Raw genomic sequence first — 23159 nt, 5'->3', positions numbered from 1 at the left:
AGACCTGCATTATCGTGTGGGCATTTTTAGACAGATTAGAGGCCATAGGAGGAGGAATGTTCATTGCGGTTGACGAAAATATTGTCTCTATTGAGGTCGAAATTGAATGTGAAAGTGAAGTTATCAGGTCGTGTATAACAGGTGTAGGTGAAACCAAGTTAATTGCTTGATATTTTTACCAGCCATTCGATGCCGCTGTGACAATTCTAGAGTCATCCAAAGACAGTCTACGGTCAGTAACGCGTAAATACCCAGATCATGCAATACTAGTTGGAGGCGACTTCAACCTACAGAGTATAGAATGGGATGCCTATGGATTTACTGCGGGGTGTGCAGACATACAGACGTGCGAAATACTGTTTAACATGTTTTCTGAATACTGTCTTGAGCATCTGTCTCGGCAGCCCACACTCAATGGAAATGTCTTAGACCTTGTAGCTACAAATAGACCGGATCTTATTGACAGTGTCAGTATGGAAACGAGGACTGGCAATCATGTCATTATAGCAACTATAGTTACGAAAGATAATAAATCAGTCAACAAGGCTAGGAGAGTATTTCTGCTACATAGAGCAGATAAGCAGTTGTTTGCGTCTCACTTAGACAGTGAATTACATCACTTAGTTCCAGTAAGATGGACGTAGAGGAATTATGGACAAAGTTTAAGCACTTTGTAAATCGTGGTCTGGAGATTTATGTGCCTAGTAAGTGGATAAAGGATGAAGAGACCAACCTTTCTCTTTTCTCACATGATATGCTGCGATCTATGGATGAAGGGCAACAGACTGAACCCACATAATTCCGGAAAGCGTTTGACACGATGCCCCATTGTAGGCTATAAACGAATGTACGAACATATGGAGTAAGCTCACAGGTATGTGAGTCGCTCAGAAACTTCTTAAGTAATAAACCCAGTGTGTTGTCCTCGACGCAAGTGTTCATCAGAGACAAGGGTATCGTCAGGAGTGCCCTAGGAAAATGTGTGTGATAGGACCGCTGTGGTTCTCTACATACATAAATGATTTGGCGGACAGGGTGGGCTGCAATCTGCGGTTGTTTGTTGATGATGTCGTAGTTTATGGTAAGGTGTCGAAGTTGAGTGTGTGTAGGAAGATACAAGACGACTTAGACAAAATTTCTAGTTAGTGTGATGAATGGCAGCTAGCCCTAAATGAGGAAAAATATAAGATAATACGCATGAGTAGGAAGAACCAACGTGTAATGTTCGAATACACTATTCCTAGTGTCCAGCTTGACACAGCCAAGTCGTTTAAATATCTGGACGTAACGTTGCAAAGCGATATGAGGTGGAGCGAGCATGTGAAAACTGTGGCAGGGAAGGCAAATGGTCAACTTCGGTTTACTAGGAGAATATTAGGAAAGAGTGGTTCACCTGTAAAGGAGGCCGCATTAGGACGCTGGTGTGACCTATTCTTGAATACTGCTCGAGTATATTGGATGTGTATCAGGTCAGACTGAAGGAAGACATCGAAGCAGTTCAGAGATGGCGCCAGCCGTGGTGGCCGTGTGGTTCTAGGCGCTACGGTCTGGAACCGCGCGACGACTACGGTCGCAGATTCGAATCCTGCCTCGGGCATGGATGTGTGTGATGTCCTTAGGTTAGTTAGGTTTAAGTAGTTCTAAGTTCTAGGGGACTGATGACGTCAGAAGTTAAGTCCCATAGAGCTCAGAGCCATTTGAACCATTTTTAGTTCAGAGGTGGGCTGCTAGATTTGTTACCAGTAGGTTCGAGCAACTCGTAAGTGTTATGGGGATGCTTCGGGAACTCAAATGGGAATCCCTGGAGGAAAGGCGACATTCTCTTCGAGGAACACTATTGAGAAAATTTAGAGATCCGGCATTTGAAGCTCACTGCCGAACGATTCTACTGCGCACCAACATACATTGCGCTTAAGGACCGAGAAAATAAGATACGAGAAATAAGGGCTCATACGGAGGCATATAGATACTCGTTTTTCCCTCGCTCTATTTTCGAGTGGAACAGGGGAGGGAATGACTAGTAGTGATGTATGGTAAACTCCGACACGCACCGTACGGTGCCTTGCGGAGTACCTTTGTAGATGTAGATGTAGTATATGTTGGTTTCCTATAAACTCTGTGTCCAACAGTTCCGTCATCTTTTCTATAAATCAGTACATCCAAAACGGATTACTTCCGCTCCTTTTTGGGCAGAGGATTCGTTAGTCCGCACAATATTGATTTGTACCTGCGAGTAAGCGAACGCAATAGAACGCGAGGGAGCGAACATCGAAGCATACGCTGCGTGTAGGTTTTTTGCGTTAGCGTTGTCGCGGTAAAGGTGCTTAACTTATACAGGATGAAAATCATTTAAACCGATAAACTGCGGTGTTTCACGGGGCACTGAAAAAAAAATCTCTCTTTAACGTCAGGTTATCCTGTGACGATTTTTAAACATGTGGAGGGAGTTTCCTCTGGATGAAAATTAATTAAACTAGCAATCTCTAAGAGGTTGCATGGGACAATGAAAACAATTTCCCTAGTGTGTTTTCCTGTGAGGACAATACGCAACACAAACAAGTCTTAATTCTTTATTACCAAGAGACAACAACATTAACGGAACACAATTACTTCAGTTAAAGCAGAAGTTCAAAACTGCCTCCAATGACTTGTAAACAGAGGTTACACCGGTGGGTCATCTGTCTAACATGGTTGAATGACTGCAAGAGTGTCCTTAACTCTTACTTCTGCTGCCACTATCCGGTCAAGGGCTGGCTGCTAGCGAGAGAGCTGCTCGCCACCGTCCGGAGAGGAGCTCAGAGATGCCGCACCGTGCTCAACGCGACGCTGAAGCGAAGGGTGTGGCGGATCGCCGATCGGGAGAACTTGCTCTGTCGACGGCCACATGCGGCCCCCCAACCGGGATGGGCCGGCTGTGTGACCCGGAAGTCGCGGTGGCTGATTTCCTGGGACTAGAAGACGAGCGCAGAGTGGCAGATCATCGCCCGGCGGAGTTCTGCTTACGACGGACCGGACAGTGAAGATCCAGGGGGAGGAAGGAAGGGAGATGAGACGACGTTATGAGGCCAATGCCTCGGCAGAGGCCGCAAGTAACGGGGGAAGTCGCCTCCCGGTTATACCGGCGGATACTGCCTGTTCGCTACCTACGACGTCTCGCTCCGGGAAGACGACGAAAGATGATGACGCAAAAGCACGAGACAACGCTGATGGATCTGGTAGCTGTTATGCGACATCGACCTCGGTCGAGGAAGCTAGTTGCGGGGGAGTCGCCGACCGGGGGTCACACATTACCGGCGGCCGTACTTTGTCCGCAACCTACAGCAACCCGTTCCCAGAAAGGGAACAAGAAGAAGCAGAAGCGCACCATTACTATCGCAGGAGGCATGCCCTCATATGCAGTAACGCGCGCACTCGACGTGGGCGGACCAAAGAACGCCACTGCCAAGATCGAGACACCCGAAAGGGTAACATCGCCCACTGAAGACCCAGTCGCCTGGCCTAAAGTCGGGTCACGAAAGCAGATAAAAGACGTCTTCGCGGACACCGTTCAACGGACGACCCGGTTCAAGCTGGGAACGACGGAGAGGAAGCTGAAGACACGGAGGACATGGAGGTGGAGGAAATCTTGGCCGGGCTCCTTTAAAGAAGCAGAACAGGCGATCCTCACGGTCGTCAAGAACAACTTTACTACGAAGACAGCAAGTCACGATATATACAGAATCGTGACGCGAACCGCGGAAGACAACAAAAGCGTTACTGACCTCATTGACAGACGTGGTCCAAACTGGTTCACGTGCTCGTCGGAACCTACAAAGACACTCAGATTAGCCTTCCGACGCCTGTCCTTCAGTATGAGCCGTGTACCGCAAGTCTCTAGAGGAACGGAAGGTTCCAAATGATTGGAAAAGAGCACAGGTAGTCTCAGTCTTCAAGAAGGGTCGTCGAGCAGATGCGCAAAACTATAGGCCTATATCTCTGACTCGATCTGTTGTAGAATTTTAGAACATGTTTTTGCTCGCGTATCATGTCGTTTCTGGAAACCCAGAATCTACTCTGTAGGAATCAACATGGATTCCGGAAATAGCGATCGTGTGAGACCCAACTCGCTTTATTTTTTCATGAGACCCACAAAATATTAGATACAGGCTCCCAGGTAGATGCCATTTTCCTTGACTTCCGGAAGGCGTTCGATATAGTTCCGCACTGTCACCTGATAGAGTAAGAGCCTACGGAATATCAGACCAGCTGTGTGGCTGGATTGAAGAGTTTTTAGCAAACAGAACACAGCATGTTGTTCTCAATGGAGAGACGTCTACAGATGTTAAAGTAACCTCTGGCGTGCCACAGGGGAGTGTTATGGGGCCATTGTTTTCACAATATATATAAATGATCTAGTAGATAGTGTCGGAAGTTCCATGCGGCTTTTCGCGGATGATGCTGTAGTATACAGAGAAGTTGCAGCATTAGAAAATTGCAGCGAAATGCAGGAAGATCTGCAGCGGATAGCCACTTGGTGTAGGGAGTGGCAACTGACCCTTAACATAGACAATTGTAATGTATTGCGAATACATAGAAAGAAGGATCCTTTATTGTATGATTACATGATAGCGGAACAAACACTGGTAGCAGTTACTTCTGTAAAATATCTGGGAGTATGCGTGCGGAACGATTTGAAGTGGAATGATCATATAAAATTAATTGTTGGTAAGGCGGGTACCAGGTTGAGATTCATTGGGAGAGTCCTTAGAAAATGTAGTCCATCAACAAAGGAGGTGGCTTACAAAACACTCGTTCGACCTACACTTGAGTATTGCTCATCAGTGTGGGATCCCCTCCAGGTCAGGTTGACGGAGGAGGTAGAGAAGATCCAAAGAAGAGAGGCGCGTTTCGTCACAGGGTTATCTGGTAAGCGTGATAGCGTTACGGATATGTTTAGCAAACTCAAGTGGCAGACTCTGCAAGAGAGGCTCTCTGCATCGCGGTGTAGCTTGCTGTCCAGGTTTCGAGAGGGTGCGTTTCTGGATGAGGTATCGAATACATTGCTTCTCCCTACTTATACATCCCGAGAAGATCACGAATGTAACATTAGAGAGATTCGAGCGCGCACGGAGGCTTTCCAGCTGTCGTTCTTCCCGCGAACCATACGCGACTGGAACAGGAAAGGGAGGTAATGACAGTGGCACGTAAAGTGCCCTCCGCCACACACCTTGGGTTGCTTGCGGAGTATAAAAGTAGATGTAGATGTAAGAAGAGCCCGGTGGAAACGAGTCCGGAAAGCTACCGGAAACGTGCGACTACCGTCGCTCCCGCCACCGCACCGACGCTGCAAACACGAAGAAAGGCGTCGTCGAAAGGGTGCAAAGCCCCTAGAACGACCACTGACGCGGATGGGTTTCAAATATCCAAACGCAAGAAGATTGAATAGCTGTACATATGGCCACTGCTGGAGGCATGGTCGTTAAAAACCGGTTTGCTGAGCTCGCAGGGAAGGAGGAGGAGACAGCAGCAGAGAAGCAAGGGCCCCTCCGCCACCCATCATGGTGAAATGGTCGGGCTCCTTTAAAGAAGCAGAACAGGCGATCCTCGCGGTCGTCAAGAACAACTTTACTACGAAGACAGCAAGTCACGATATGTACAGAATCGTGACGCGAACCGCGGAAGACAACAAAAGCGTTACTGACCTCATTGGCAGACGTGGTCTAAACTGGTTCACGTACTCGTCGGAACCTACAAAGACACTCAGAGTAGTCTTCCGACGCCTGCCCTTCAGTATGGACCCCTAGTACCTCAAGGAGCTTCTTGAGGTCAAGGGGTACACCATAAATACAATATCCCGGATGAAGTCGCCGAAAGACAACGCAAACATACCGCCCTTCCAGGTCATACTGGGCGACACACCGGAGCTAGGAAGATCTTCCAAGAAACGAGAGTGGGAAGTGACAGCGGGGTCACAGTTGAAAAATTGAGGAGGCGGAGAGGTCAGCTTCAATGCTTCAATTGCCAGGGAATCTACCACCTGGCAAAATACTGCAAAACGTCCCCACGCTGCGTAAAGTGTGCTGGGGAGCACCTGAGCCGGGAATGTCCGTTCCCGATCGAGGAGACACCCACGTGCTGCAACTGCAATGAAGAACACGTCGCCAGCTTCCGCGGCTGCAAAGCCTTCAAAAAAGCAGCTGCAAAAGGGCGGCAGGCACCAGCGAGGAGAGTTCAGCCGGGAAGAAACTACGCTACTGCAGCACTAGCGGCGACCGCGACAGTGGCCGCAGGGGAAACGCCTGCAAGCCCAGCACAGCAACACGCCGAGCAGGCGCGGCAGGCGGAGCGGCCTAGCCGCGCAGCGGAAGGCGTTCCCCGACCGCCGCGAGAGGCCGGGCAGGGCCAGCCGGACGCGTGGGCGTGAAGAAGGGAGGCCGCCACTTACGCGGGGCCCACCACCTCCGACCACTGTAACCACCGAGGCCGCAGAAATACGAGAGATGCTGCGGTAGTTCAAACAGCTGCTGTTCCAACTACCACAGATGATCGTGTCTGCACTGATTGGGGCCAACCAGGCCACCACCACAAGAGAGGCCAACAACACCCATGATGCCTAATCACGTCATAGGTCTCACCGTCTGCGTATGGAACGCAAACAACATAAGGCAGCAGGAGGGCGAATTTAGGCAGTTTTTACGCGACGAGGCCGTGGATGTGTGCCTCGTGTGTGAGACATGGCTAAAGCCCGGCGATAACGCGAGGGTACCTAACTATGGGTGCTATCGCGACGGTAGACCAACAGCAGGCGGCGGAACTGCGGTCTGCCTAAGAAGAACGCTGCGACACTACCAAATCCAGCTACCAGAGCTGACGCAACTAGAAGCAACAGGCGTCGCAGTCAGCACCTCCGTGGGTCAAGTGACCTTCATCGCCGCATACCGGAAGCCTAGAGGACTCCTACGACAACATAGCTTCTAGACGCTGTTGTCAATGCGCGGCAACATCTTTATCGGCGGCGACTTCAACGCCAAGCACCCGGTGTGGAACTCCAGGGTCACCACAACCAGTGGCAGAAGGTGGCCACAGATAATGACGCGATAGTGCTGGGGCCATACTACCCTACACACTATTCCAAGAGAGGCCGCCCGGATGTCCTGGACATCGCGATCATCAAAGGGGTGACCCACGACGCAGTCTCAACGACACATTTGGCCCTGTCCTCAGACCACCTGCCAGTGTTCTTCGATCTGAGCACGGATGGGGCCGCACCGGCTGAAGGACGCAAGACATACTTCAACACCGATTGGGAACACTTCCGGCTGCACTTGACAGAGACGCTCGCCGCGGTACCGTATCCTGATGTTGATGGCGTAGACGCCACAGTCGCAGCGTTCCCGCATCTCTCGATCAGAGCGGCTGATGCAGAAACGCAGCAGAGACGTCAGAAGCCGCGGGATTACTCCGCTAGTTACCGCCCGACATCCTGCAGATGATCCGGGAGAAGAACCAGCTGGTCCGAGAGTGGAACGTCACCAGCCAGGCGGCGACGAAAAATCGGATCAACCGAATGCGCCGTGCCATACAGTACGCGGTCGCGGAATACAGGAACAGGGACTGGGCTGGGAGACTAGCGACCCTGAACATCGCAGACGGCACTGCTTGGCAAGCAACCAAACAGTTCCTTTGCAGGAGGCAACGAGTCCCGCCGCTACGCGTCGGACAGCATGCAGTGGCCGAGCCTGACGCCAAAGCTGGGGTACTGGCCGATACCTTCGCGGCCAACTTCACGCTAGTTGAAGAAGATGTAGATAACGACCACATCCGAATGGTGGTAGATAAGCTCCGTGTATACCTCGCGGCAGAAGACCCTGAGGACTCCATCGAACCCACAATGGCAGAAGAGATTCAACGGCAGCTACGGCACCTCGGCCCGCGCAAAGCAGGTTGGTGCGATAACGTCGGCGGCCCATTCCTGAAGAAGGTCCTCCCAGAGGCTGTGAAACTCCTCACGAAGATATTCAACGCCTTCCTTAGGACCGGTCACTATCTCCCCGCCTGGAAACGTGCGGAGGTGGTGGCGATCCCTAAGGCTGGCAAAGATAACAGGCTGGCGCAAAATTACCGGCCTGTCAGCCTGCTACCTACAGTCTCAAAGGTATTTGAGCGAATATATGTCAGGAGACTGCACCGTCACGTCGGAGAGGAAGGCCTGCTTCCCGACGAGCAGTTCGGCTTCCGGAGGGGGCACGGGACAACACACCAACTACTGCGACTAGTGGGGCAGGCGATGGGAACGCTGGAGAAGAGGGAGTACCTTGGGGCGGTCCTCCGAGACGTCTCCCGCTCCTTCGACAGCGTGTGGCACGACGGACTAGTCTACAAGTTACTGGTACAGGGAGTTCCGGTATCACAAGCCCGACTGATCCACTCCTACCTGGCGGGACGTACCTTCCACGTGAAGATAGAAGACGGGACCTCAACAGCACGGGAAATAGCCGCCGGAGTCCCACAGGGCTCAGTATTGGGGCTCTTCTTGTATACCCTATTCACGGCAGACATGCCGCGAACGCAACGGGTGCAGACGGGGCTATATGCCGATGATACAGCCCTGTACACAAAGAGCATCAACCCACATCTGATGCGAGGAAGATTACAAATAGTCTGCAACGTGCTGGGAGCTATATACACTCCTGGAAATTGAAATAAGAACACCGTGAATTCATTGTCCCAGGAAGGGGAAACTTTATTGACACATTCCTGGGGTCAGATACATCACATGATCACACTGACAGAACCACAGGCACATAGACACAGGCAACAGAGTATGCACAATGTCGGCACTAGTACAGTGTATATCCACCTTTCGCAGCAATGCAGGCTGCTATTCTCCCATGGAGACGATCGTAGAGATGCTGGATGTAGTCCTGTGGAACGGCTTGCCATGCCATTTCCACCTGGCGCCTCAGTTGGACCAGCGTTCGTGCTGGACGTGCAGACCGCGTGAGACGACGCTTCATCCAGTCCCAAACATGCTCAATGGGGGACAGATCCGGAGATCTTGCTGGCCAGGGTAGTTGACTTACACCTTCTAGAGCACGTTGGGTGGCACGGGATACATGCGGACGTGCATTGTCCTGTTGGAACAGCAAGTTCCCTTGCCGGTCTAGGAATGGTAGAACGATGGGTTCGATGACGGTTTGGATGTACCGTGCACTATTCAGTGTCCCCTCGACGATCACCAGTGGTGTACGGCCAGTGTAGGAGATCGCTCCCCACACCATGATGCCGGGTGTTGGCCCTGTGTGCCTCGGTCGTATGCAGTCCTGATTGTGGCGCTCACCTGCACGGCGCCAAACACGCATACGACCATCATTGGCACCAAGGCAGAAGCGACTCTCATCGCTGAAGACGACACGTCTCCATTCGTCCCTCCATTCACGCCTGTCGCGACACCACTGGAGGCGGGCTGCACGATGTTGGGGCGTGAGCGGAAGACGGCCTAACGGTGTGCGGGACCGTAGCCCAGCGTCATGGAGACGGTTGCGAATGGTCCTCGCCGATACCCCAGGAGCAACAGTGTCCCTAATTTGCTGGGAAGTGGCGGTGCGGTCCCCTACGGCACTGCGTAGGATCCTACGGTCTTGGCGTGCATCCGTGCGTCGCTGCGGTCCGGTCCCAGGTCGACGAGCACGTGCACCTTCCGCCGACCACTGGCGACAACATCGATGTACTGTGGAGACCTCACGCCCCACGTGTTGAGCAATTCGGCGGTACGTCCACCCGGCCTCCCGCATGCCCACTATACGCCCTCGCTCAAAGTCCGTCAACTGCACATACGGTTCACGTCCACGCTGTCGCGGCATGCTACCAGTGTTAAAGACTGCGATGGAGCTCCGTATGCCACGGCAAACTGGCTGACACTGACGGCGGCGGTGCACAAATGCTGCGCAGCTAGCGCCATTCGACGGCCAACACCGCGGTTCCTGGTGTGTCCTCTGTGCCGTGCGTGTGATCATTGCTTGTACAGCCCTCTCGCAGTGTCCGGAGCAAGTATGGTGGGTCTGACACACCGGTGTCAATGTGTTCTTTTTTCCATTTCCAGGAGTGTATTTCTATAAAATTGGATACCCATACGGCTCAAATAGCGAAAGTCTCATAGTTTCATTAGAACATACAGAAAAGTCCAAAATCTCTAAATTTCAGAATACGTTTACTTCTTCTTTCCTCTAACACTGCATTCCTGTTGTAGCAGAGCACCTTTTTAAAATTCCGTGAGAGTAGGTTGCAGGATGCTTTTGTAAAATTGGCCTACGATTGCAGGTCACAAACTATTGTCGCTACGCAGCAAGCGCTCGTTAGACATCATGGAGCCAGTATTTAAAGGCAGATTGAGTACCATATTTGGCGAAGTTTAGTCACTAAATTCCATTTCTTTCTGCGAAAAATTGAAGTACAGTATTTTTGTGTGAGTTTGACCATTTGGCTTAGAAATGGTTATCCCATTTTGTTTTTGGAGGAGACTGTCGCCGAAAGTTGCTAGGAGCCAACTGGAGGCAATGTATGAACTGGTAACGGCGTACAGTTGACAGTCCAGTTGTTGAGTCTTAGAACTCTTCTGAAAGTAGTTAAACTGTTACAGGGCTTTCATTACTGGTATATGAGTACAGACATTTTTAACTTTGTCTCATGAGTCAAAGCGGTGCAGGCGAGCTTAGTTTTAGATTGATTTTAATAGTGTAGAAGTGTGGAGAATTAATCTGCGAACAATTATGAGGCGTATATTGCGTTATATATCTCGTGCGCTCTATATCTTTGAAGCCGTCGTCACACGGGATGAGGCAGCTGACGGTGACGTGCACATTAATGGGATATCCAACGTCACAAGACACAGCGCCGTTGGCACACGGAACGAGCTGGTTAACGTGTTTTTGCGCTCTCAGCGCTCTCCAGTGGCAGTTTTCGGTTTTATTTAGCTCGCAAACCATGCAGTTTGTTTACGAAGATGGGCGCGCATGAAATTTCCACGTTACCTCTATTAAAACGCACATTTCCTCTCTTGTCCATTTGTTAGCTATATTGTTCTTCCTGTCGTAAACAAAAACTTCAACACCCGTGAACACGTAATGACAAAAAGCAAAGGTACATGTCCAGTCAATAAGGACATCAGCTTATAAAAGTTCACCACATGGAACAAACTCACTCCCTCTCTTGTCCATTTGTTAGTCACGTTGCTCTGTCAGTGGTAAACAAAAACTTCAATATCCGTGAACATGTAATGACAAAAAGGAGAGGTACATGTCCAGTCAGTAAGAACATCAGCTAATAAAAGTTCACCAAATCGAAGAAACTCACTCCTGGCAGAGAATGCACTTACACCGATATAACATCAAATATTACAGAAATTATTTGTATTAGTTTCATAAGAAAGTCACACAATCGTTTACAAAACGCCGAAGTGAAAAGAAATTGGATACAATTCGACACAGCCCTCTGTCCTCTAATCCATAATGTGGCACCTCTACCAAAACTACACTCCAGAAGCTGTTCAACGAGTGACGTTATATTTTACATTACAGTCTTCTAAAAAGACTTTAATCACGGAAATGTTATTAACTGACATTTAATTATAACAAATCCTAACAAGAACTATACGTTTCTGAAGAATCTTCTGTGTGCCGTTGCATTAAACTGGCTTGCTTTCATAACACGTGAATTATAAGGCGAAGATAACTAAATACGAAAATTCTTTAACCACCATTATGCTGTTTCCCGTAATTTTATTACAACAGATCGTACCAATAACGATTCGTTCTCGAAACATTCAATGTGTTGGTGCTTAGAAACAGCATTTATTTAGAGAGTGTAAGGTATAACATAAAACACGTCTAATATGGACTTCTACAGATCAAAACGAGTACACTATGACGTCACGTTTTCCGCTTGTGACGAAGGGAACGTTCTAGCTTCTTATAGGCTCTACTTTACGTGGCACATTGTCAAACTGTCGCAGAACTTCTTTTGTGTTTCACGAGACGAAATGGCTCTTCAACGTGAAATACAGGGTGAGGAAAATAAAAGTGGACTGGAGAACAGAGTTCAGGGTACAAATCACAGCAGAGGGAGGTAATACAGCACTAACGTGACTATAGCAGATGTTTATAGTAACCACCATTCATTCATCTCTTGGCACTTTTGGGCCCTGATCAGCAATTTGCTGAATGTAGACCGAAGCTGGACTGCTGGAATTTCATCAGTCTCATCCGAATCTGCTGTAATCCTTGAAGACTATGAAGGTTGCCACGATACATCTTAGACTTGAGGTCTCCTCACAGAAAGTAGTCGCACACTGACAGTTCCGCTGATATGGATGGCCAGCTAGGACCGCGACAGGCTGGCCTCTGCTAACAACTCTGTCAGGCGTGAAGGTAGGGTAAAAGTGTTCCAGGGTTCGGCCGGCTGTATAGGCAGTTGCTCCATCCTGTTGGACGTAACTGTAGGTCTTTTCCTCCTCCGTTAATGTTGCCACAAATGAGTTCAAAATGTTGGCAATGTAACGTGCCGAAGTCAGTGTCCGATGAAAGAAGATGGGACCAATATTGAGGCGTGCAGACACTACAAACCAAACCCCAGTCTTTCGATGGTGTTTCGTGGAAGTTATGCAGATTCTCCGCTGTCCAGGACCTGTGATTCTGTGAGTTGACATAACCACTTAGGTGAAACCAGGCTTCCTCAGACATTAAGAATAGATCCATGTCCAAGCCATTCATTGTTATGTCAGTAGACAGCCACTAACAAACTGGAGGCACTGAAGAGCACCTGCTGGTTTTAATGCATGAACAACAGACACTCGATAGGGACGCACGTGTAGGTCCAGGTGGAATATTCATCCGAAAGATCGACCTGATACGCCGCTCTCTTGCGACGAGCGACGGGCTGATTTCGTAGGGCTTTGAAGCATTTTCTGGTGAAGTGCAGCCACTTTTCGGCATATTATTTGACTTGTTCAAAACAGATCCTGTCTGACGCCATTTTCGGACTAATCGTTGAGTGGCACTCTTTGCTGCGACTTTGACATCATTAAACTTCTCAGCAAACAACTGACCACACCGTCTCCACGACTTTGTTGTCACGTAACTTTCCACAACGAATACCCACTGCTCCACTGTGAGTACCATCGTCTTCTTTGCACTGCTCCACTCACACTGACACAGGAGGCCGCACTAACAAGGGAAATTCCGCATCGTACCTCCCTCAGATATACTGGTAAGACGGCCTAGTGAATAGCCCGTCAAAAACTGGACACAGATCAAGCATGAAAACGGAAGAAGGTGTACTGACCAGTGAAAAAAAAAAGCAAAATACAAACAGTGAACGGTCCAACAACATAAGTGCAATAATGAGCAGCTGGAAATAGCAACGTGGTCATGCTGTTGGACTGACAAAGGGGCGAGCTGTGTTCAAAACTCCCTAGTGCTATTTATTTATTTTTTCACAACATTGCGAAGTGTCGGTCGGGTCACTGAACTGTTTGTTCTCTTTCTGTAGTCTTGGCAGTTGTCATACAATACATTGGTTATAGAATATGAGTCATGTGGTAAGAATACGTTACTGTCGCAAGTAAATGTGACGAATAGTGAGAGCAGGCAAGATACCATACAGACGTCTCGCAGAAATGAAAACAACAAATACGCGGATGTGAACTATGTTACAACAAAGGAATTCATGAATCAAGATTTCCAGAACGGGACGCAACTTAAAAAACGTTAAAAACATACGTTTTGACAGAGCTAAGAGAAACTGCGAGCAGAATACAAAAGGTCAAAATTACATTTAATCGGAGAAGGAACTTACTCACCAGCAACAACATCAGTCTGAAAATAAGGAAACGTATCATGAAAGATTATGACAAATTTCTTCAAATCTGTATTGGCCACTGCCCAAAACAATTTGTAAAATTTTTTGTGGGGAGCATGGGGGCTATGTAAGTAGGCTGTTTAGGTTTTTATATTGGTAACGCCAAGTAGCGCTCTGTATGAAAATCACTGGCTGTGCTGTGTGCAGTCTGTGTCTGGTTTGCATTGTTGAAAAATTCTCTATTGTAGTGGGCAGTTAGATGTGAACAGCGCGTACCGTTGCGCAGTTGCAGGTGAGCCGCCAGCAGTGGTGGATGTGGGGAGAGAGATGGCGGAGTTTTGAGAGCGGATGATCTGGGCGTGTGTCCATCAGAGACAGTAAATTTGTAAGACTGGATGTCATGAATTGATATTCATATTATGACTTTTGAATACTATTAAGGTAAATACATTGTTTGTTCTTTATCAAAATCTTTCATTTGCTAACTATGCCTATCAGTAGTTAGTGACTTCAGTAGTTGGATGTAACACGTACGTGGAAATGAAGAGGAAGGCAGACAGAAGAGAGGAATGGCGCTCTGCTGCAAACCAGCCTCAGGGTTGAACAGTAAAAGAAAAGAAGAAGAAGAAGAAGAGAAACTGTGTGATTGTGAAACTGACGCATTCCTTTGTTGCGGCTATGTGACAAACTATAATGTCTTCATCATTTCCTTGGGAGTGATCACATTCATACGAACACCTAAGATGTGTAGATAAGAGATTCCTATCGTATGACACACGTAATGCCATGTATGACACACCAGACGTGTTTTCTGGTGGAGGATTCGGTTGACTTGTCTTCTAGTCATCAAACGTTTGCTGTTCAGATTCGAAAGCCACATCCATTCGGCTGCTAATAGAGTAGTTGTGCAGAAGCAACTTTCATTATAGGTCCTTGCCTTACACCTCGCTGTTGCAAATGGACGTTACACCAAGACACGGATATGATTTGAATAAAGCGAACAGCGAAAATTAAAAAAAAAAAATTAACCACGACGCCATTTGTCTTCCATGCTGCACTATTTTGCACTTCTTGTTCTTGGGCTGTTCACTGTTTCTATTTTGCTTTTTTTCACAGTCCAGTACACCTTCTTCCTGTTTTCATGCTTGATCTGTGTTCAGTTTTTGACGGGTTGTCCACTGGACCCTCTTACCACTAAATCGTAGGGGCGTGCGATGGAGTGTTTCCCTTGTAAGCTCTGAACCAGTGTGAATTACGTGGCGGCCTTAAACGTGGTGTACGCGTCACGGAATGTGGTTATATTTATATATTCATGTTCAATCGCATCCACTCGTCCGGCCACTTTTATTTGCCCCACACTGTAGCAGGAAGTAATGTTAGCTAACTCGTATCGTGTGACGATGGCGTAAGGGGGTTCCAACTGTGGAATTTCACATGATATCATGCAATTTCCGGGGATGAACAAAAACAACGTTTCAAAGCTTTTAACTAATATCTGAAAGCATCATCCAAGAATATTGAAGCTAGACGAGTGGTTGAATAGAGTAAAGCGCTAGGCCCTATCTGCAGGTGAAAAACAGTTCTATCACGTTATCAATGTACGAGGTGATTCAGCTGCCCCTATCAATGGGTTTTATGCAATTCGCAACGCCTTCAGATTTTCATATTCCCGCGCTTGCTACGCACAAATTATTAGTCCTACATAAAAAATGAACAGGAACTTCTTGTAGTAAATGCAATGCAGTTAAATTTTGTACTGGGAGGCCATTCAAGAAAAACGTACAAAAGCGCGTTTTTATTGAATGACTCGAAAACTGTGGCCTCCAGCTATAACGTATCCCAGTACAAAATTAACTACATTCAATTTCCTACAAAAAGATCCTGTTTATTTTTTCCATAGGACTAATAGTAGCTAGCAAGAGGATATGAAAATCTCGTCTGTGGTTTTTGAAGGTGTTGCGAGTTGCATAAAACCCCTAGTAGGTGAGTCACCCTGTATAGAGAATGAGACAAGCTTTCAATCGGCACCTCCGGTCCTGGAACGACGAACAGTCTGGATGAGCTTCTCTGTCGCATTGTAAATCGTTAGCAGACTAATGAATATTCTCAGAGCACTCACCACAGTATTCGATACAAAAATTAAAAAACATTGTACACAACTGTTCCACCTCTCTGTCTATAAAAACTGCTGTGTACCTTTTACTAGTACGCTCTGTAGCCGCATTAAGAATTCGGCCATAATGACAATGTCTACTTGACATCTAATATTAAACAATTACGTATTCAGGGTTTACATTATCACTATAGGGGAGAGAGTCGTATACTGGGGCACTTTTCAGACTTTCGCCTCTAGTAATAGAAGATTCGCATATTTTTTCATTCGGTTTTTAAAAGATGGCTTGTACTTTTCACTTTTTATGCATTGCAATCTTTTTCTGAAATTACAAAAATTACACCGAAAAATTAAGGTTTTTCCATATATACCAATATTTGCCTAGAAACAAATATTCTTCTGAAATATGAAAATTTTGCAGTCGAGAAAATATTGTTAACGCTATATTTAATAGTCTAGGAACTGCATTATTGATCTATTACACACCAGTATCAGTAAGCGAACTCGAATTAAGAACAAGTGTTATCGAAAACCATTTATAAGTTCAATACATTTAAAAATTGAAGCTCTTCGAAACTAACACAAATTTCCGTTTTGAAGAGAAATAGTACTATTAGTACATTAATGAAACTCAAATAATTTGCAGATATCACATGTTCCATGGTGAAAGACCTACTGTTTCAAGGTACAAGGAGGTGCACGATCAATAAGCCAGGCTTTACCGTCCACATGTTATATAACTATTTTCAAAAATATATACAGTTTTACTTGCCATAAAATCCTGTAACTTAAGAATTAACAATATATTACAAATAACTTACACAGCACTTAAACCTGTAGAGCTTGATAACAACAATAAAAACTGTAGGTAATGGAGGCAACTGCTTATGGCAGTGTCCACCGCGCATTCCTTCATTCTAAAATCAGTCACTAGGCTGAAGTACCGACTAAGAAAAATGATCTGTTTCTATATATCCTATCTTTTAGGTACAACTCTCTCCAATACTTGCTTCTGTTCTTACTTTAAAGTAAAACAATTGCAGACACGCACGCAAGAACGGACTAAGGCACAAATGTAAAAATTGAGAAACAAGTGTTGCTGCCATCTGTTGCTGGGTACATAAACTATCAAAATTGACATTGGTCTCATCCCTAAATATCACTTAAAGGTGAGACCAATGTCAATGTTGATAGTTCCCGTACCCAGCAACAGATGGCAACACTTACCTCCAAGTCTTTACCTTTGAGGGTTAGCCCGTTTTCCCGCACGTCTTCAATTTAGAGGAATTGTCTTTCTAAACAAACAGTTATTACGACTCAGCATCCAAATGTTACGGAAACAGTATATGCCGTTACTGATTAAGCAAAGATGATGTGTCTAGAAAACTACTGACTTCACTGTTCGTAAAGTCAAAAAAGTGTCGACTTATAGAGCGATATAGGGTTCCAGTGTCTTCATAGCTGCCAGGAGACACTCAATCCCGACATTTTTAAATAACTTTTAGTTAAACATCATGGCACAAACGAACGCGAACTCCTTCTGTTTTTCGAGGCTTGAGAGTTGAATGACTTGGCCATTTAAAATCAAAAGATGTTCACATTTTCCCCATTTTTTTAAAAAACTTATAATTTGAAACAGTGGTAGCCCAACATTTACATCTCAGCAGGACCCATACATTCCTCGAGGCGTCTGTGTTGTGAACTGCAGTATGGAGTGTTGAGCTATCCTACCAGAATTGCCATTTGGGACCCTGGTCATTCAAGATTTCACTATTCTTGCAATTTGTTGGTGACCATACTGCCTTCCTGCTACAATTACCTAATCATTCATGTTGTCATATGCAGTATCTCCCCACACCATGATTCCGAGAATGAGAATGGTGTGGATTTTGAGAATCACTGCACCCTGTGACCTTTCACCAGATTATCTACAGACACCTAGGCATCGATCTGACCACCACAGACAGAAGCGAGACTCATATTTGAACGCCACAGGCAGTTACTCATTGTCCCAGTTGACTCTGGTCTTACACCATTCAAGTCTTTATTGTCTGTGGCACGAGGTCAGCCATAAATGACGTACGGCAATTCGAGATTCTAATAATCTATTCCTGGTGGTTGGTGCTGACACTCTGCCTGTAACCTGTTCCCCGATTTCAGCTGTTGTCATCCGTCTATTCGTCAGAGTCAGTCAAATAATCCTACGATCTTCTCGTGAAGCAGTCCTTCTGTAAGGTCTCATATGTACTCTTCTTTCCAAGCTGTTGTCCTGAGTCCGTCTCATTACCCTTAATTCTGCAGTCATTCCACTGCAGCCAACTGTTTGTGCGACATGTGATGACGCTCATGCCAATGATTCGACCTTCCTCTAAGTTCGAAAGATGGTAATAAACTGCACGTGCATGTCCTCTGGAAGTGATGTGTTGCGATCTCCACTTGAAACGTGTCAGTAACTGTAGACACAGCCAGTAGCCGGCTTGTACTCACAGCTTTCTTCACCTGTAGGAGTGGCCTTTTTCCTGTACTGATAGTGTTGGAAGTAACCACGTAAAGCCCTCCCGGTTAGCCGAGCAGTCTAACACAAGGCTTTCCGGAGTAGGAAGGAGCGCCTGGTCCCCGACACGAATCCACCCGGCGGACTTGTGTCGAGGTCCGGTGAGCCGGCCAGTCTGTGGATGGTTTTTAGGCGGTTCTCCATCTGCCTCGGCGAATGCAGGCTGGTTCCCCTTATTCCGCCTCGGATACACTATGCTGCGATTGCTGCGCAAACAAGTTCTCCATGTACGCATGCACCACCATTACTCTACCACGCAAAAATAGGGGGCCGAACCGCACAATAACCCTGGGTTCGGTGTGGGGCGTGGGGCGGTAGAGGGGTGAAGTGGATTGCGGTAGTTGTCGTGGGGTTGTGGACCACTGCTGATGCAGCTGGGACAGAGCCTCTCCTTCGTTTCTAGGTCCCCAGTACATACAATACAATACAATCACGTATAAGGATGAAAATTTAATCGTCATATCTAACAGGGAAAGAAATTCCGAAGCATCTCCTTGGTAGCATTCGGTTAAAGTGTTCATGGTGTAACATTTTCCATTTTCGTCAGTGTGTTATTAATAAATAAATTAATAAATAAATTAATAATAAATTAATAATAAATTAATTAATTGATTCTTCCAATTTTAGGAGCTTGAAGCAAATCTGCTGTACAAGCTAACCACGGTGCAAGGCTCACTGGTGGACGACGAGACGGTGATCGAGGTGCTGAACGTGACCAAGAACACAGCGGCTGAGGTGCGCGAGAAGCTGACGGTGGCCGCAGAGACGGAGATCAAGATCAACACGGCTCGTGAGGAGTTCCGCCCAGTGGCGACGCGGGGCAGCGTACTCTATTTCCTGATTGTCGACATGGCCATGGTCAACTGCATGTACCAGACGTCTCTGGTGCAGTTCCTCGAGCGCTTTGACATCTCCATGCAGCGCTCTGAGAAGAGCCTCGCGACGTCCAAGCGGATAGCGTCCATCATAGAGTACATGACATTCGAACTGTTCCGGTACAAGTGCCGCGGCTTATACGAGGACCACAAGTTCATGTTCACCCTGCTGCTGTCGCTCAAGGTAGACATGGAGCGGGAGTACGTGTCGCACGAGGAGTTCAACACATTCATCAAAGGGGGTGCGGCGCTCGATCTGAATGCCGTGACTCCCAAACCCGTCCAGTGGATCACGGACATGGCGTGGCTCAACCTGGTGCAGTTGTCCAACCTTCGTCATTATCAGTACATCTTGCAACAGGTACGTCCTGCCGACACTAGAATCATCCTTACACCCGAACCTCCAGATGTCAGACACTCAGATCGGTACCGAACGTTGTACGTCGATAGAATATCAACCAAAACACCGATTTAGTTCGTGCTATGTGTTGTCATCCAGTAGAACATGCGTAAACGGTAACTAATAGTAACACCAGAACTAAGGGGTATACGAAGAGCATATCTGTGAGCAATGAATTCAAAGATCTCGCTTAGGTCAGTTAGTAGAGCCTTAGATTCTCGTACCAAAGGTGCCATGCTGAAACATCACTGGTTACACTTTTTTTTAACTATTTACGGCGCGGATTAGCCGAGCGGTCTTAGGCGCTACAGTCATGGACTGTGCGGCTGGTCCCGGCGGAGGTTCGAGTCCTCCCCCGGGCATGGGTGTGTGTGTGTGTTTGTCCTTAGGATAATTTAGGTTAAGTAGTGTGTAAGCTTAGGGACTGATGACCTTAGCAGTTAAGTCCCATTGGATTTCACACACATCTGAAATTTTTTTTAACTGTTTACGCGTGAAACTGTTATATACGAGAACATATTCCCGACATGTAGAAGGACTTTTCGGAATTTGTAGCAATGTTGTTTTGGTAGTTTACTTTCGTTTCGTTAGTTGAAAGTGACAAACACTTGTATAGAAAGGTGTGGTGTTCTGTCGGACATGCCTATACAAATATACTCTTCAGGTTTGCTACTTTCAACTAACGAAGCAAAAGCGGACTGCCAAAAGAACATTGCTACAAACTCCATAAAGTTCTTTTACTTATCAGAAAAATGTTCTCCCGTATAACAGTTCCACGCGTAAACACTTATAAAAAAAACTGTAACCAGTGGGGTTTCAACACGGACCCTTCGGAACGTGGATCTAACGCTCTACCATCTCACCTACGCGAGATCTTTGAAACAATTGCTCACAGATAGGCTTTTCGTATACTCCGTAGTTCTGGTGTTACTTTTAATTACCGTTTACGCATGTTCTACTGGACGACAGCACACAGCGTGAATTAAATAGGAGTTTTGGTTGATACTCTATCGACAGACAGCGTTTGGTACCTATATGAGTGTCTGACATCTGGAGGTTTGGGTGCTATTGAAACTGCTGTAGCTCCTCATTTGAAGTAATTCAACTTCTCTTCTGGTCCATTTTTGTTAACAAGCAGACATTCAGCTGTTGTTTATCTGTAGTATCATGGCTTATTTTGTGTGGGCTGGAGGGCATTTGCATCTGCATCTACATGACTGGTCTGCTGGCACTGCACCACCCTCAGACTATTCCCTATCGTTCCACACTCGAACAGCGCGCAGGAGAAATGAACACTTAAATCTTTCCGTATGTGCTTTGATTTCTCTTATTTAATTACGACGGTCATTTCTCCCTATGAAGGTTGGCGTCAACATAATGTTTTCACATTCTCAGGAGAAAATGGGTGGCTGAAATTTTGTGAAACTGTTTCGCCATAACGAGAAACGCCTTTGTTTTAATAATTGCTACCCCAGCTCGCGTGCCATATCCGTGACATTCTCTCCCCTATTTCGCGATAATACAGGACGAGCTCCACTTCTTTGGACTTTTTCGTGCCCTCCGTCAATCCTTTCTGGTAAGGATTCCATACCTCACAGCAGTACTCGAGCAGAGGACGGACAAACGTAGTACAGGCAGTCTCTTTAGTGGACATTTTGCTTCTTCTAAGAGTTCTGCCAATAAAACGCAGTCTTTGGTTCGCCTTCCGCACAACATTATCTAATGTGATTTCTCCAGTTTGATTTGTTCATAACTGTAATTGCTAGGTGTTTAGTTCATTTGAGAGACTTTAGATTTGTGTGATTCATTGTGTAACCGAAATTTAATGTATTCTTTTGGTATTCACATGGATAACTTTAAACTTTTTCTTATTTAGAGTCAATTGCGCACCATACAGATATCTCGTCTAAATCATTTTTCAATTAGTTTTGATCTTCTGATGACTTTACCAGACAAGACGGTGAACGACAGAATCATCTGCAAACAATTTAAGAGGTCTGCTCAGATGGCTCTTAAATCGTTTATATAGATATGGAACAGCAGAGGTCCTATAACACTTCCTTGGGGAACGCCAGATATCGCTTCTGTTGTACTCGACGACTTTCCATCGATTGCTTCTAACAGTGACTGACACGAAATCGCGAATCCAGTTGCATAACTCAGACGATACTCCGAAGGCAAGCAATTTGATACTGTATATGCAAACCATCAGTGAAAATAATAGGTCTCCACCAAGCACAGATGGTGAAAATTATGACTACATCCTACATTTACATCTATACTCTGCAAACCATCTGATGGTGTGTGGCAGAGGACATTTCTGTAGCACCGCCACTTCCCCACTTTCCTGTTATCGCCGTGAATGATGTGCGCCAACAATAATTGTTGGTAAGCCTCTATACCAGTGATCGTCAAAGCTTGTTGCTGGAGAGCCCATTGAGGGAATACACCTCGGGACGCATGTGTACCAATCTTATTATTAATTGTTAAGCTATCTGGTGAGCAAGATGTATGAGACAGGCGATATTCCCTCAGACTTCAAGAAGAATATAATAATTCCAATCCCATAGAAAGCAGGTGTTGACAGATGTGAAAATTACCGAACTATCAGCTTAATAAGTCACAGCTTCAAAATACTAACGTGAATTCCTTACAGACGAATGGAAAAACTGATAGAAGCCGACCTCGGGGAAGATCAGTTTGGATTCCGTAAAAATGTTGGCACACGTGAGGCAATACTGACCCTACGACTTATCTTAGAAGAAAGATTAAGGAAAGGCAAACCTACGTTTCTAGCATTTGTAGATTTAGAGAAAGCTTTTGACAATGTTGATTGGAATACTCTCTTTCAAATTCTGAAGGTGGCAGGGGTAAAATTCAGGGAGCGAAAGGCTATTTACAATTTGTACAGAAACCAGATGGCAGTTATAAGAGTCGAGGGGTATGAAAGGGAAGCAGTGGTTGGGAAGGGAGTGAGACAGGGTTGTAGCCTCTCCCCGATGTCATTCAATCTGTATATGGAGCAAGCAATAAAGAGAACAAAAGAAAAGTTCGGAGTAGGTATTAAAATCCATGGAGAAGAAATAAAAAATTTGAGGTTCGCCGATGATATTGTAATTCTGCCAGAGACAGCAAAGGACTTGGAAGAGTAGTTGAACAGAATGGACAGTGTCTTGAAAGGAGGGTATAAGATGAACATCAACAAAAGCAAAACGAGGATAATGGAATGTAGTAGAATTAAGTCGGGTGAAGCTGAGGGAATCAGATTAGGAGGTTGTTGTTGTTGTTGTGGTCTTCAGTCCAGAGACTGGTTTGATGCAGCTCTCCATGCTACTCTATCCTTCAAGCTTCTTCAAGCTTCTTCATCTCCCAGTACCTACTGCA

The 23159-nt window shown here is 46.4% G+C and overlaps 1 protein-coding gene across 1 annotated transcript in view; it reads left to right on the top strand.

The window, feature by feature from the left end:
* LOC126456197 (dynein axonemal heavy chain 8-like) overlaps positions 1–23159 on the top strand; it is a 503569-nt gene that overhangs the window by 309361 nt on the left and 171049 nt on the right. Inside the window, exon 31 of the mRNA XM_050091951.1 lies at positions 19128–19736. Within this exon, the coding sequence (XP_049947908.1) occupies positions 19128–19736 (609 nt within the window). The remainder of the gene's footprint in view (positions 1–19127; positions 19737–23159) is intronic.

This window comes from Schistocerca serialis, chromosome 2 (assembly GCF_023864345.2).
Source record: "Schistocerca serialis cubense isolate TAMUIC-IGC-003099 chromosome 2, iqSchSeri2.2, whole genome shotgun sequence".
Lineage (NCBI taxonomy): Eukaryota > Metazoa > Arthropoda > Insecta > Orthoptera > Acrididae > Schistocerca > Schistocerca serialis.
This window is presented reverse-complemented; position numbering and strand designations above follow the sequence as displayed.